The following is a 14,449-nucleotide window of genomic DNA, read 5'->3' as shown; positions in this document are numbered from 1 at the left end:
TCCATCCAACCATCTTTAGCTCGTTTGAAACAAAGAGAAGAATTGCACCTCCAGAGCAGGACAGTAGGCCTTGATGTCCACAGCCACAATGTTGTGGTGCAGAGAGAGGACGAATGTCAAGCAGGACGACAGCAGCTCGTCTTTGTACTGCTTCATTCTCACACACACCTAGTGGGAAACCATACGTCACTCACTTTATTCTGCACATAGAGCTCCACAATGTCTCTGTTATTATAGTCACATGAAATGCAAGAGAGAGTCTTCCTACCTCTTTTCCAAACTTTGAGAGGAGTGCAAAACAAGCACTTTTCACCGAGTCACTCTGAGGGCATGTCGAGCTTCTTAGGCCAACTCCCTGTTTTAAAGCAGATTGGTTTTGTTTTTATTACGTTATGTTATCAAAGTGAGGAGGGCACTGCACGACTTCTTTGTTCAATACTTGAATACTGTTTTTCAATGATTCTCACTGGCTTTGATTTGCTCTAAATTCACTACAAACCATGTTGGATTGTGGAAACACAGTCAAACACTTACAAATATCTACTTTCAAAGAAGTGCTGGGATATTAAACTGAAGAAAACTGTGACCTGTCAAGATGATTTGTAAAATGTACAAAGTCATACTGGAGCTAGACCGGCTATGCAGCCATCAAGCACACACCCCGCCTACCAAGTACACACAAGCCTGACCCAGGGCTTTACCATTCCAAACTGTACCCTACTGTACCAAACCGAACCACACCATGACGGAAACACGGCAATAGAAAAAGCTTTGCATCACTAGCCATGTTACCTGGTAGTACTTGATTCTCTTGGCAATTTTCATGGTGACAGAGAGCAGCTTGTAAAAGCCACTGACAAGTGGGTTGCGTATGGAGTGGAGGATGAGTTCATGGCTTAGGGGATACATCCAGGACTCAAAATACTCCACATGTTTAGTTCGCAACAGCTCACTGCAGGGGAATAAAAACAAACAACATGAATTTTACTGTCATCCTGTCAAACCAACCAGCTCTTCACTAACAGGATCAAAAGAGCCACAGATGTGAGTCACATGCAGCTGCAGGGAGTGTGTGTGTGTTGTGTCTGTATCACCTGCAGAATTCAACCAGGTTGATGAAGGCCGTGAAGTCTTTGACCCGATTGGGCAGCAGATGAGCCGTGGGGTCAGAAGAGGGCAGGGCGTGGGCGGTGTCGTCTGGAGCCTGAGAGACAAGGAGACAATCACAGGAAGGACCTTGAGGTGCCATCTAATAGAATGTTACAACTCACCACTGACATAAGCTGACATAAACGGTATGAAAAGATCTGACACACAAGACAGACAGATGGTATAGAGGGTGTCTTATGCAATGTCAAAAAAAAGTGGGACCCGTGGAAACCTCACCTCCTCGCCTGTGGCCACTTTCTGCACAGACAAGTCCAACTTCTCCACAATTCTGAGAATCGATTTCACCAACTCATCATAGAGGAGGCGGCTCAGTGACACGAGAGCAGAGTTCTGACTTTGAAAAGCTCCATCCAAGAACCCTGAATCCTACACAGGACACAGGACACAGCCACATTAATCCAATAGTTTTCTAGTAGGTTATACATCAGGAAAAAATATCGACATACTATAAAACACACAAAATACACCATACAACAGACTATGTCAAACATGTACCTTTAAATGGTCACAGTCTAAAAGTTCTTTGAACAGGCCGAGGTAGTTTTCACTCGATGGAACTTTCCACTTTCCAGTACGAACTTGGGAAGACTGAGAGTTATCTTTTCCATCTTCATTGTTCTAGGACAAAAATTCAGATCGTTAAATCACACATCAGTTTTCTATGAGTCACTGTTATAAATAGGCATCACTTTTTTGAAAGCAACATATGAGAATTTGCATCTGACCTCAGGGAGCATGATGGGTTTCGAACACACTCGGATCAAGCCCTGGTGCACTGAAAAAGACGTTCACCATAAATGAAATAAATAAATAAATAAAATTCACACTGCAGAAACAAACTTTGCGATATAACTGATTTAAACACTTCTCAATGATGTGGAAGTGGAAGAAATAAGTAGGTTGTGGTTCTGAGGAAGATCACAATCAAACCACAATCCACTTATGTCTTCCACTTTCAATCAGGGGTAACTGATAATTATAATAATTGTGACCATATAACCAAGACCTACATTCAAGTATCGAGTACATACGTGCGTATAGTAAACACAAATTTGCACCGCATACTCTCTTCTCTGAATTCTGTACCTTCAACAGCTAGCAGACTAGATTTCACACCTTACATGTGATGCTATAGGTCTTCATAAAACAATTCTCCCTTGACACTCAATCTCAGCAGGTACAGCTAAAAACAGTAGCAGCCTCTACACATCATTTTCACTTTGGCCATTGGGTTCAGACGCACTGCGTTCATGATCAACGTACCCACTGAGCCAATAAAACTCCACAGCACAGGTCCTTTTGAGGCTATGGCCACCAGCACCTTCAGGATGGACCTGCAACAAGCTTTCTGCATTCTCTCGCTGTACTGAGGAAAAGTGTCAATCTGCACCACAAGGAGACGCTCGAGCAGAGGCGTGTACACTTCTGGGACCTGAGGGCATGGACGCAAAGCAGGAATTCAAACATGACACATATAATTAGTAGGCAGTTGGCCGTGTGGGATGTAAGTGTGTATTTGTCACCTTGTCCAGGTGAATCAGGACACTGGCTATGGAGTCCAAGAAGCTGGGCAGCTGGTAGAAGCTGTCATCCTCCCCTTCAGACTCCGTCAGGTACATCTGCTTACAGCGCTGAATCAGCTCTGTGTACATCAGGTCCACGTCTTGTGGGCAAACTTTCTTGCATGGCTTCAAAGGAAAATGTTATATGTTATATATGTTATAAGATTCAACTTAGGCTTTGGCTACTGGCTCGAGACAAATACACAATAATGCTAAGAGCAAACAAAGCGGCACACGTACAGCTGCAAAGAATCCGTATCCACGAATGGCGATGGAAAGCTCTTTTTGTGTGGACTCCATGGTCTTTATGATCCCGCAGAACTTCTGCATGAAGAACTTCAGCTTACTTTTATGCTCCTCCGTGTTGTCAGCCACCAGCATTGCAACCTGGAAAATGATCAGAGCAGCGTTGTTGGATTTCAGGATGAGAGGAGACTTTTCAGGAGACTTTGTTACGTCGTTACTGCGTGTATAAGAAGCCTTGAAGTGTTTACCTGTTTGAGGAAGGCCTCAAGTGCATAGTAACTCGTCTTCTTCATCTCAGCGTTGATGTGTCCGCAGAGCTTGGACATGATGTCAAACAGAGTCTTGTAGTGATCCATCAGGCAGCTGCTGAACTGGGACGCATGTCTGCCTAATAACCTCAGTCCAGCTGTGTAAAACACAGAGTCACAGATGTTTTTAGTTTAGTACAAGGAGATCTGGCTTCATCATGTTGCTGTGGAGAAGGCAGGTCTTACCAAATGTGACGGCATAGCGAGTCATTGTCATCTATATGGGAAAAAAACAACAGGCAAACACATTACATTCGTATACATTTCATGTTAAGGTCTATTTTATATTTATCTGCTGCTAATATTGTGTTTTCCTATTCTTAGTATTATTTTAATTCTGAAGGAGCATATGCAACACCCAATTTCCCTGCAGGGATTATTATTATTCTGATATTCTGACACCATGTATCGCTGTATAGTTTTAATCGCACTATTTCAGCTAAAGTCCAGATGTCCAGTGTTTCATCACTTTACAAACAAGAGCCACGACAAGCTCTGTGTTGGACAGGGTGACATTTACCTGGGGACTGATCGCCTTCAGAGCAAACTGAAAAATCTCTTGACATGTTGCTGGATCTGCAAGACAGTGACAGACAATGGGTGACCAACTGATCATAGACACACAAGTGGGAAGCCTTGTGTTGTACATGACCTCAATGGAAAATAAATATACGAAAACACACACACACAAACCTTCTTCCATGGTTTTAGTGAAGTTGACCATTAGAGCACTGATTCCTGTCAAACATCCAGCAACAACAACAAGTTTTGGTTCCTTTGTTGAAGACATCATCTGAAAAAAAAAACACAATCACCATCAGTTTAGATAAGTGGATGCACTTTCATCATGTCAACAGCTGCAGCATTTGAACTGCTTGCCCTGGTCAAAATACTTGGACTGGAAAGTTGTTGGTATCAGCCATAAAATAAAAATGTGGTCTTCATTTGATCTATGATTGACTGATTAATCATCTGAGCAGCAAACCTGGTCCTTCAGCTCCCCTAGATAAGCTTTGTAGAGTTTGTCAGAGTTGTTGGCCATCTCACTAGGATGAACCTCTGCAAGAACTCCCAGCAACTCGTAAATTTTGCCAAGAACTATTCCAAAAAAACAGAAAAAAAAAGAAAAAGAGATTAGTGTTTCAGTAACTGAAAGAGAGTTTTTTTTTTTCCTTTCCCGCTTACCTGAGTCTGGTAGTTTGCTCTTCTGACAAAGCTCGCTGTAGAATCTGGTGAACATATCACCGATTCTAAAATCTGCAGCCACACTCGAGGTCTTTGTTTTTTGGAGAACCTATGAGAAGGATTTAACAAAATGAAAATATTCTCTAGTCAGTTATCATAGGAGGAATCTCCTTCACGTCTGGAGCAAGGAAACGCACAACATGGCAAGAAAAACCAACCTTAATGAGAAGCTCAAGCACTGGAGTCCTACATTTAGCCAATTTGTCCTTAATATACACAACCATGCATGTGTCCTGTATTGAAAATAGAAAAAGGAAAATATCATATGTATGAAACTGTGTGTGTGCATGTGCACAGTCTGTACATTACTCACTTTCAGGTCGATGGCGTATGTCTTCTCCCAACCTTTGACTCTGAACGAAACGTTGTCCAAGAATGTTCCCAAAAATAGCAGGATCTTGACTCGAGTGTCCCTGAGCTGTGAAACACAGGTCTGTGTCAAAGACATCAGATTTTTAAAATCACAGTGTTGATCTTTCATGAGAATGGCTCCTTGACACCCACCTCATCTGACTGCATGGACTTCCTAAGGAAGCTGAGCAGACCGTCGTCCTTGGAGAACAACAAGGATGTCTGTAAAACTGCAGGGAGGAATCATATGGACACGTTATGACTTGCTTTTTTTCATAATCTTTTATGTGACGACAATGCATAGTTGATTACCAGAAAAGGTTTATTTAGTATTTAAGCTGTAAACCATACATTGAAAAAACAGATGTCGTTTTTCAGTTTTTTCACTGAAGCCAACCTGGAAGAGACTATATACTCAAGAGCCGCCAGGGGCCAACTCTACTGGTTGCAAGGAGAACTCCTTTTTGAGTGGAAGTCTATGGGAAAAATAACGTACATCCCACTTGATTTACAAAGTATGTAAGCATTTTCCCGAGGAATTTATGGTCTCAACTGCTAATTTCAGGTCTTCTTCGATAGAACATATAGATTTTGTGGGAACATAACATACATTCCCATTTGGGAGGAAAATTGATGATGGCAAATTTGAATGGACATCTGTGTGATTGACAGCTGGTATCATCCAATAAAAGCCTGAATGCTGGTGACACCTGTGAACTTCCATTTACAACATGGCAGTGGCCAAGTTGCTAATCTCAAGGCTTCAAAATGGGAGTTCAGCTCCCGATCGCTTGTTGGAAATAGGTTTTCGGCTATTTGGCTCCCTTCCCTCCTTCCACTTTTCTCACTAGACAGAGAAAACTGGCTACTGTTTATGCTTCAACATTGTTATTTTATCAATTAAAGTTTGATTTTCTTTGAGGGAAAAATGACATTGCTTTAAATATCTGGATATATTGCAATGTGTCGTATCATCACTCTTGTATATGTATCATATATATCGCCATATTGTTGCCAATACACATTCTTACTGCAATCTGATGCTTTCAGGTGCACATTTGAAAAACTGACTGAAAAGGGCACCATGGAGGCAATCTTTGATTATCCTTGTGCAGACTGTACAACTTTTTATGTACCACAAGTGTGCACAGTTAGTACACTCACTGCACAACTCCAGGGAAGCCATAACAAAAGACTCTACGTCTAATGCTACTGCGAGCTGTGATTTGATCTTCAGACTCACGTGTACATGAGTTACCGCCCACCACTGAGTTTTGGCGGAAGATGCATTCAACCAAAATAAATTGTATTTTAAAGAAGTTGTGAACATTTTTGAAATGTTTATTATAAGCCGAGCTGACGAGGAGCTTCTAAAGGTGATTTAACCGCCATATCCTGTTATGAATTTGCCGCTCATCAACAACAAAGGCGCAGTTCAACCTTAAAGCTGTCAGACCGTGAACGGAGTTTGGTGCTAATTCAAACCCGTCTCTGTGAACTCATTGAGGACAGTGCGATTGGACTTCTGAGTCTTACCCAGCTCATTTTCGGTGGATGTTAACATGCACTCGTGCCCCAAGTCACCCACTATATCTTGACATGTCAAAGCCGCGGATCGGCTGTCTTCGTCTGAGAGAGACTCGTGAAGTTTGAGGAGGAGACCGTGAATCCCTCCACTTGCTCCGCTGTGGGAAGACATCACGACACCGACTTCACCTCCCCGAGAGAATGGACACCCACTGTGCTCCGTGAAACAGAGGGGAGCCTACGCACTGTCATTCAGAATCACATCAGGAACTACACAACAGGATCAGGAGGATACCGGAAAATACAACCAAGAGCTTCAAATTAAAAGCTCCTTCTTCTCCTTCAAAATAAACCTCGTGAAATTACAGAATCCACTTCCTGTCAACAAATGCATTCGCCGGAAGTTTTACGTTGCTAATATGTTATGCTATAATGCTAGTTTATTATTGTTTCTGTATTGTTTTACTACTTTTTCTTTTTAAATTAAATAACATTAATTTATTTTATCTTTCATATAATGTATCAATATCTGTGGTCGACGGCATTGTGAGTATTGACATCTAGTGGTCTTTGCCTAGAAATGTATGTACCCCACTGGCACCCTCACAACACAAAAGCATAGAAGTACTTCCGGTCAAACCTTGTAAATAAAACAAGGTTGTAGTAACACAAAATGACCACTGGGTCGCAGCATATCGTCGTTCCCACTGTCAAGGTACCGTCAACATAACGTTACACTCGACTTTGTTACACGTACGTGCACAGTCAACCTCGAAATTTAAATAAATAAATAAATAATTGAATAAATAATACAAGCTTCAAAGGATTATTTTCATTTTTTTACAAGAATAACAGCGGTTGGGCGCTTTCAGAACACTCACTACCATTACATCAAAATAAAACAAGGTTGTAGTACACAAAATGACCACTGGGTCGCAGCATATCAGCGTTCCCACTGTCAACGTAACGTTACACTCGACTTTGTTACACGTAGCTACGTGCGCAGTCAACCTCGAAAAAAAAATAAATAAATGAATAAATAATACAAGCTTAAAAGGATTATTTTCATTTTTTTACAAGAATAAGAGCGGTTCAGAACACCTGCTACCATTACATCAAAAATCACGTTTTATTTTTATTTTGCATGTATCACAGCTACCTTCATTTACACTGTTTATAATTGTATCAGTGTTAACTTTTAGTGCTGCTGATTGAACAATACATTTTCAAAGTTCTGCTTATTTTGTGTCTGTTTTGACGCAAGGCAAACATTTATAACTCCTTATGTTACGTTTATGTGTTTCATTAATAAAGAAAAACGAACACACATTACAAATGCAGCAATTACATACGTAGACACTTGAACTTTATTTTGACAGGAATTACAGGATGTTGTTTGTTGGTCATTATGGAAAGCTTGGAATTGTAAAACTCCAGACACCTGTTGTAACGTGGGAACGCGACACACACGAGCACGCACCGAGATAGAGACAGACCACAGTCTATGAAACACACACACACACACAAACAGCACATGGAGAGGGGAGCTGTGTGAATGAGTGAGTCAATGAGTGAGTGAGAGAGCGGGGCGGACATCAGCTGTGGAGGAGAGGACCGACAACTCTGATTCAAAAGGATTCATTTTTCGCACACTTTTCCTGCGTTTGGAGTTTTTCTTCTTCGGCTGCGATGCTTCGGGAACCAGCGGCAGGTGCGTGTTTATCCGTCTGATAAATCTTCACTTCTTTTGGGAAACATTATCCGCAGGCAAACTGCTTCTTTATAAAAAAAATAAAAATACAGCCTAACTTTACCCTAACATTTACAGAGACCTATCTTCCCAAGAATTTCGCTTACTTTAAACTTCGCACCACGCGTCTGCTTTGTTCTTTTGTAGGAAAATGCCGTTTTTCTCTACAATCTTTAGTTCAATTAGATCACATCAAATCGGCATTGGTTCTGTTTTTGTTCACGAAATTTATTTTCGAACTTTTCGGCGGCTAACGACTATCGTGACTAGTAAGCAGAGATTTTAATTTCAGGGGTGTTGCTTGCTCTACTTGAAAGATGCCGAACGATTTAGTCGACTCTTTATCCTCCGAAGGATTGAAGTGGATTAAACTAATCTCATTATATTCAGCAATAAGATGAAATCTTATATATAGTCATATATGCTTTTAGTAGGTGTTGTATTGCTCTGCAGGGACCTGTAGTGGGGGGAGATGTGGTTTAACACATAAATCAACGATCTGATTTCCTTCTTCCAGGCCACACATCTAGACAATTTATGTTGTGATAATTATAATCTAAATAATTGAGTGTCATTTCCGAATATTAAATCATTTATAATGACACAAATGTGTTGCAGCAGGAACGTCAATAAAGATGGATGTGTTGTGGTTCGAGATAAGCCATGCATACATTCTGAACCTTGATTAAATTATCTCACAAAACACAGTTTTATTTTAAATTTTCTATTTAAAGATAAATATGTGAAATGCTGTGATATTTCATTTTGACAATGGATCTAGGAGGAACAACACTGTGAGGAACCTAAACATGAAGCATAATGAAGACTAGTCTGATTTTACCTATATATTTTAAACGACTTATCTTATTTATGCTTTTAATGTAAAGCGACTTGTATATATAACGTGTATTATTGTTGTTGTTGTTGTTGTCATACATGTGAATCAGTCTGTAATGCAACTGCCACAGCATTAAGGGTCTTCTCTTTCTTTGACAGTGCCCTTCATCCTTGTCGTGGTGTAGTACCAGGCCTGAGAACGGAGCTGAACAGTCACCAGGCCTAAGGGCCACAAGACAATTTAAAAATGCTGGCTGCCATCATGCGCCAGAGCAGTGGCGGAGGATCAGGCAGCAGCAGCAGCAGCAGTGGTGGTGGTGGAGGAACCAAACTCTCTATAGGTATCCCCCGCCTCTCTGGCACCAGCTTGGGCTCATCAAGCCCTGCTAGGATCTCTAAGAGCAGCTTGGCAATCACAGACAGCCCGGAAAGCCCCACCTCAGACCCACACTACATCATGCAGCTTGTCAGTGATGTGCGCAAGTTTGCTGATGTGCTTCTGCAACTCAAAGAAGTTTTCAACTCCAAAGGTATGTCTTGGTAAAGTAAAAACGTCATTTTCTGCTGCGGATTATAAAAAGAAGTGGGAAGAACAGCGTGGTCTTAAAACAGAACAATGCATGTTTTGGGCGCTGATGTCTCACACTTGAATTGACAATTCTTGTCCATTGTTGTTTATTCACTGTAAAAAAGAGTCGATCACCAGCTCTGCGGCTTTTTTATCCTGAGTGTCTGTGAATGGATCCTGTTAATGATTTGTTGCCACAACAGCTGACTCCTGTGGATGTGATGTGGGTGTTTCATTCAGTTACCCGTATTAGCAGTGCCATCGTGTCCTGTTCCGGTGATGACATGAACACGGAATGGTGGTTGGAGGCCACCTTCAGTGATTCACATTCTTTCTTGATGTCTCATAAACAAGATGCACATATCTGACCTTTTGAGAGGGAAAAAGTTAAACATAAGGTGTAACTGTAAACTGTAAGCATGGCTGGGGAGATTTTTTTTTTAAATGTTGCTGCCAGTCAAATCTTGTGCACACACTGTTGCTTTCACCACAGTGTACACAGTCCCAGACCTACAGTATCTGCCTGTTTGTCCCACTGTGGCCTTGGCTGCACGGCCAGTCAACCAGCCTTATCACCCAATCTCTAGGTTGGTTTTTGGACTCTTTCTGTAAAGTAGAAAGCAATGCACTCTCAGTGGCTTCTGTTTTTCATAAGGATTTAAAACACAAAGATAATAATGCAGTCAAGTCAAAGCATTCAGGACTGCTACATTTTGAGACGGAACCACAACAAATTGCAAATTATTAGGCCTCACTGTGTGATAGTTTCCAAGTTTAGAGGTTGTTTCAAGACTTACTGCTCATCTGTATGTTTGTGTTACTCTTGATTGGTGTGGCATTGGCCATGTTAGTTAATCCCCAGAGCTGGTAAAGCTGGTTTAAATAAAACCAGGGGTTAACATGCATGTTGTGATGGGAATGGTGGCACCATTACCCCCCCCCCATTAAGATTGTGACATAACACCCAAACCTTAGGGGCAGGAATCCCCAGCCCCTTTGTCTGAAGAGGTCCTGTCAACCTGCCACAGATCAAAGCAGAGTATCATCATGTGCAGGAGATCAACGTCTGCACCCCCCCCCCCAAAAAAAAAATTTAAATTAGAATTATGCTTTGTAATTCTTCAACATAATTATTTTTTGATTGTGTATGAGATCAACCAAATTTTAAAAACTATAATGTCTCTTTAATGACCTCTTGGATCGACAGCATAAGTGCACTTCCGGGTTGTTGTTTTTTTATGTCATGAGGTTGCATAGCTGTCATACGAGACATTCTGCTCTCGTTGTTCATCATCAAAACCAGTTTATAATTTGTGCTCTTCGAAACAGTGTTGCACATACTGTGTGTACAAGTAAAATCAGGGCTGGGCAATAATTCAATAACAATAGTTTTGTGAGAGAATTATCTTCATTTTATTTTTTACCTTTTTTGTCCGTTAACTAGATGTTAAGTGAAGGATTCCTCTTTTTGTTGCCGTCTCACCTATAGATGTCATTAATTCCTATATGCTGTCTTATATACCATTAAACCTTTCCTTAAATTTAACCCTGAATTAATACAATATACATTTATCGTATAACGTTTTTTGGCCATATCATCTAACCCCAAGTAACTTGCATAGACCTTACCAGGATGACTGTCAGTTCGCTCTCCTGTGAGTAACTGCTCATAGTTTACAGGTCCACTATGCTCAATTATGCAACTGCAGTCAATGAGATACAAACATGTGATAGACAAGCAGAGGAATCCTTTTTAGACACTTTATTTTGGATAAATACAGGAAATGGCTGATTTCAGACAACATATCCATTTACTGTGCAGGGAAAGTGTCTGTAAGTGTTTTTTAAACTCCCGGAAATATCTAATAGTTATAGCTAAATACAAGAAAGCTGACCAGACGTGGTAACATGTAATGTAATCTTTACAGCAGAGTGTGTCTACAGGCTGTTGAGAAGCTTTGACTTGTAGTGTGACTGGATGGGGTTTGAATCCCCCAATAATTTATGGCTGTATTGTCTTTGCGTTGCCCCCTCACAATAGTTCTGACCTCTCATTACCCTGGCTATTGACTTTTTTTTACCATGCAGGGCCAATAATCAGGTGCAATATTCAGCTGTGCCCCTCTCAACATGGCCTGTATTCACTGTCAACGATGTGAGTCTGACACCTATTGTCCAAGGAGGCATCTAAGGACTAGCACGCTGCTGCTAACTGGCAGCTTTTACTGAAATGATACTTTCCCAAGTAATGAATAGTTGTGGTTTGCAGGATTTGTCTCAGGAGAGGAGGGAAGGGAGGGTGGTCTTTAACTCCATTCCTTTTAAAATGTTCTATTTATAAAGAACAAGCAGTAAAACATTTTCTAGCGATGCCTTAAATGGTAATTATTACGAGGTGGCTCCTCAGTCCCAGTCCATGACGCATGACTGACTTGTTTTTCAGCTCAAGCCGGAGAAGAAACTGTTTATGCACCTTCATTGTTGTCAGGTCAACATTAAGGACCTGTCTCAGCATCTCCTCAGTGGGACAGATGTGGACATTCTATTTTGAGGCCGCGACCTTGTCCAGCGTCCACTCATGAAGGGCATGTATGTAATTGGTGGGGATTATTATCTCGGAGCTTGATCCTAACCGGGGTCAGTGAGGACGTTTGGAGCTGTGGAGGTGGTCCTTGTGGCTTTTGTGTTTGATGGTAAGTGGGGCCTCTGTGGCTCTCCATCATAAGATTAGTGGAACAAACATTTGGCCCTGGTGTGGAGGCTGCCTTCATTCAGCAAGCCCTGCGGTAGATTGTTGTTGTGCGTCTTCTTCTCGTCTGTTTCACGAGTGAGGGTGTATTAGGCTGCGTGTGTGGCTGGAACAGGTGTGTCATCAGTGTTTTCATGCTCTGGCTTTGCCAAGCAGAATGATAGCCAATTTTGTGTGTCAGCTGCCTTAGAGAGAAAATTGCTTCATCAAGCAACTGAGTCAGTGGAGCTGAACACAAGAGTGAGTTACAGTCAAGCTTTTTACACTGCATGTATACTATTATCTATCTATAATCACAGAAAGACCTTATTATGGAGGAGGACAGTTTCTTTTAATTGAGTGACTTGTTGCTGTTTACCTGAAGCTACGCATGTGTTCATGCATCAGCTTAATTTGCACACTTTTTCTCTTGTGTGTCGATGCTGACGTATTGTCACCACGGTAAATTTACACCTTTCCTTGTGGTTATGGATTTGATTCCCAGCTATGTGTCAATCATGTATTCAATCATCCATTTGTTTTTGCATTGAAAAGTCAAAGGTGTAACATTAAGGCAGACATCACTGGCCAAAATTTAATATGTTACCCATACATATGTTTCTAGAAGTGTATAATCTTTTGAAAATAACAATTTCAAAGTTTTTGCAGCCTTAGAGTAAGCCTTTTATTTATACTTAGGCAAGGGACTTGCATCATGTGTCGTTATGGTTCTACAGTGGCTCATCGCATTTTTACGCCGAAGCTTACTACACACAAGCAAAGAACAACGTTGTTTCTGGCATGCAAAGGCCACTGTAGTTCCCTCACCAGACCTTTTAATGACATACAGCAACATAGCACGCGAATGACTGCCATTCTGTCAGATACTGCACGTTTATGACCAGTCTTTATATAGATAGATAGAGAGATAGATACTTTATTGATCCTGAAGGAAATTCAAGAATATGAAGGACTGCTGTTCATAAAAAAAAAAACACAGCTTATACCACAGCTCCATCACCATTAGTCACAGAGATGAGTTGTCAGTGTTAATGTGTCTCATAAGAACCCACCTCTTTTAAGTCAGCTGAGTGTTTCGCTTTGAGTCACAAATGTCCTCAGTTAATCAGTAACAAGTGCTAAAAATGCCCCGCATGTGTTGTGTAATGTACGATGATACACTGTAATGCAGCCGGTGTGCTTACTCGCAGTGAGTAACTGTTTTGTGGCAAACCAAAACTGTTAGTGCAGTCATTTTACTGATGTTAAACTTGTTTTTTTGTCTGAAATAAGTATCTGCTATTCATTTTGGATGTCTGCCTCTGACTCCAAAAGCTTTGTGGGAAAGTGATTTCGTTCCGTGTCCTCAGAGAAAGCCTAAATGCTATTTTGGTGATTTGTATTCTAAATCACCCCCTATGAAATAGCGGCCTAAAATTAGCCTTACTTGGCCTTTTCACTATCCATTCCAGTCTTTCTTAATAGCTGTAAATGTGCTGTGTTTAGACAGCCTGTCCCTCTGGGTCTGGGATCCACTGTAAAGTACTGCAAGCTTCTTCTTGCCTCCAAAAAGTTCCTTTTATGGTTGCTTTGCTTTGCCCATATTAAGAGCCACTGTAGATTATCCCAAGCTCGAGCCAACTATCTTTTCTGGCTTTAAAATCATCTCTTGAAGCTCCAGTTACGTCAATAGTTCCTAGATTAAATTTTCCAAAGATCTGGGTTTATTACTGTCTGCATACCATCTAAGCCGTCTCACAGGGTTGATTACATTACCTAAATTGTTTTGGGTCATCCTTGTTTAACAGCACAGAGATTGTTTTAGCATTAGTCGCTGTGGTATAGGGTTTAATCTTTGGATTGTTACCCACCAGGATTAAATTGCACAGTATTGTGATATATGGCAGGTCCATTTATATCCTCCGCCTGAGGAAACAAAACATGAACTATTTATTGTCCCAGACACCATCAGCTAAAAAGCAGTCTTCTGGCAAACTACTATGTGATGGCACGCTGTATACAGGTGGCAAAACGATGCTGACCTGCCAAGTTTAATGGCCTAACTCCACTTGAAGATTTGTAAGTTCTTTTCAAGTTGAAGCTCCCTCTCTCTGTGTCTCATCTCCCTTTGCAGCGATTTATGGTTATGCTTTGTCC

The 14,449-nt window shown here is 41.1% G+C and overlaps 2 protein-coding genes across 3 annotated transcripts in view; one reads left to right on the top strand and one right to left on the bottom strand.

Moving 5' to 3' along the window:
• prkdc (protein kinase, DNA-activated, catalytic subunit) overlaps positions 1-6,791 on the bottom strand; it is a 31,837-nt gene extending 25,046 nt beyond the window's left edge. The window contains exons 1-20 of one of the 2 annotated variants that reach the window (XM_058628592.1): positions 6,419-6,791; positions 5,036-5,112; positions 4,845-4,949; positions 4,690-4,764; positions 4,472-4,580; positions 4,272-4,384; positions 3,980-4,079; positions 3,807-3,862; positions 3,473-3,503; positions 3,227-3,384; positions 2,973-3,119; positions 2,694-2,858; positions 2,434-2,602; positions 1,896-1,945; positions 1,666-1,788; positions 1,387-1,536; positions 1,095-1,204; positions 793-952; positions 269-355; positions 49-168 (exon numbers count right to left, since the gene is read on the bottom strand). In XM_058628592.1, the coding sequence (XP_058484575.1) occupies positions 49-168; positions 269-355; positions 793-952; positions 1,095-1,204; positions 1,387-1,536; positions 1,666-1,788; positions 1,896-1,945; positions 2,434-2,602; positions 2,694-2,858; positions 2,973-3,119; positions 3,227-3,384; positions 3,473-3,503; positions 3,807-3,862; positions 3,980-4,079; positions 4,272-4,384; positions 4,472-4,580; positions 4,690-4,764; positions 4,845-4,949; positions 5,036-5,112; positions 6,419-6,581 (2,268 nt within the window). In that variant the 5' untranslated portion in view covers positions 6,582-6,791. The remainder of the gene's footprint in view (positions 1-48; positions 169-268; positions 356-792; positions 953-1,094; positions 1,205-1,386; positions 1,537-1,665; positions 1,789-1,895; positions 1,946-2,433; positions 2,603-2,693; positions 2,859-2,972; positions 3,120-3,226; positions 3,385-3,472; positions 3,504-3,806; positions 3,863-3,979; positions 4,080-4,271; positions 4,385-4,471; positions 4,581-4,689; positions 4,765-4,844; positions 4,950-5,035; positions 5,113-6,418) is intronic. The other variant, XM_058628584.1, reaches the window with a different exon arrangement.
• A 1,089-nt stretch (positions 6,792-7,880) lies between these two features.
• The window catches only part of arhgap29a (Rho GTPase activating protein 29a), a 31,610-nt gene continuing 25,041 nt past the window's right edge, over positions 7,881-14,449 (top strand). Inside the window, exons 1-2 of the mRNA XM_058641875.1 lie at positions 7,881-8,120; positions 9,156-9,526. Coding sequence (XP_058497858.1) covers positions 9,244-9,526 — 283 coding nt within the window. The 5' untranslated portion in view covers positions 7,881-8,120; positions 9,156-9,243. The remainder of the gene's footprint in view (positions 8,121-9,155; positions 9,527-14,449) is intronic.

This window comes from Solea solea, chromosome 1 (assembly GCF_958295425.1).
Source record: "Solea solea chromosome 1, fSolSol10.1, whole genome shotgun sequence".
Lineage (NCBI taxonomy): Eukaryota > Metazoa > Chordata > Actinopteri > Pleuronectiformes > Soleidae > Solea > Solea solea.
The sequence above is the reverse complement of the archived record's forward strand: the minus strand, read 5'-3'. Positions and strand labels throughout refer to the sequence as shown.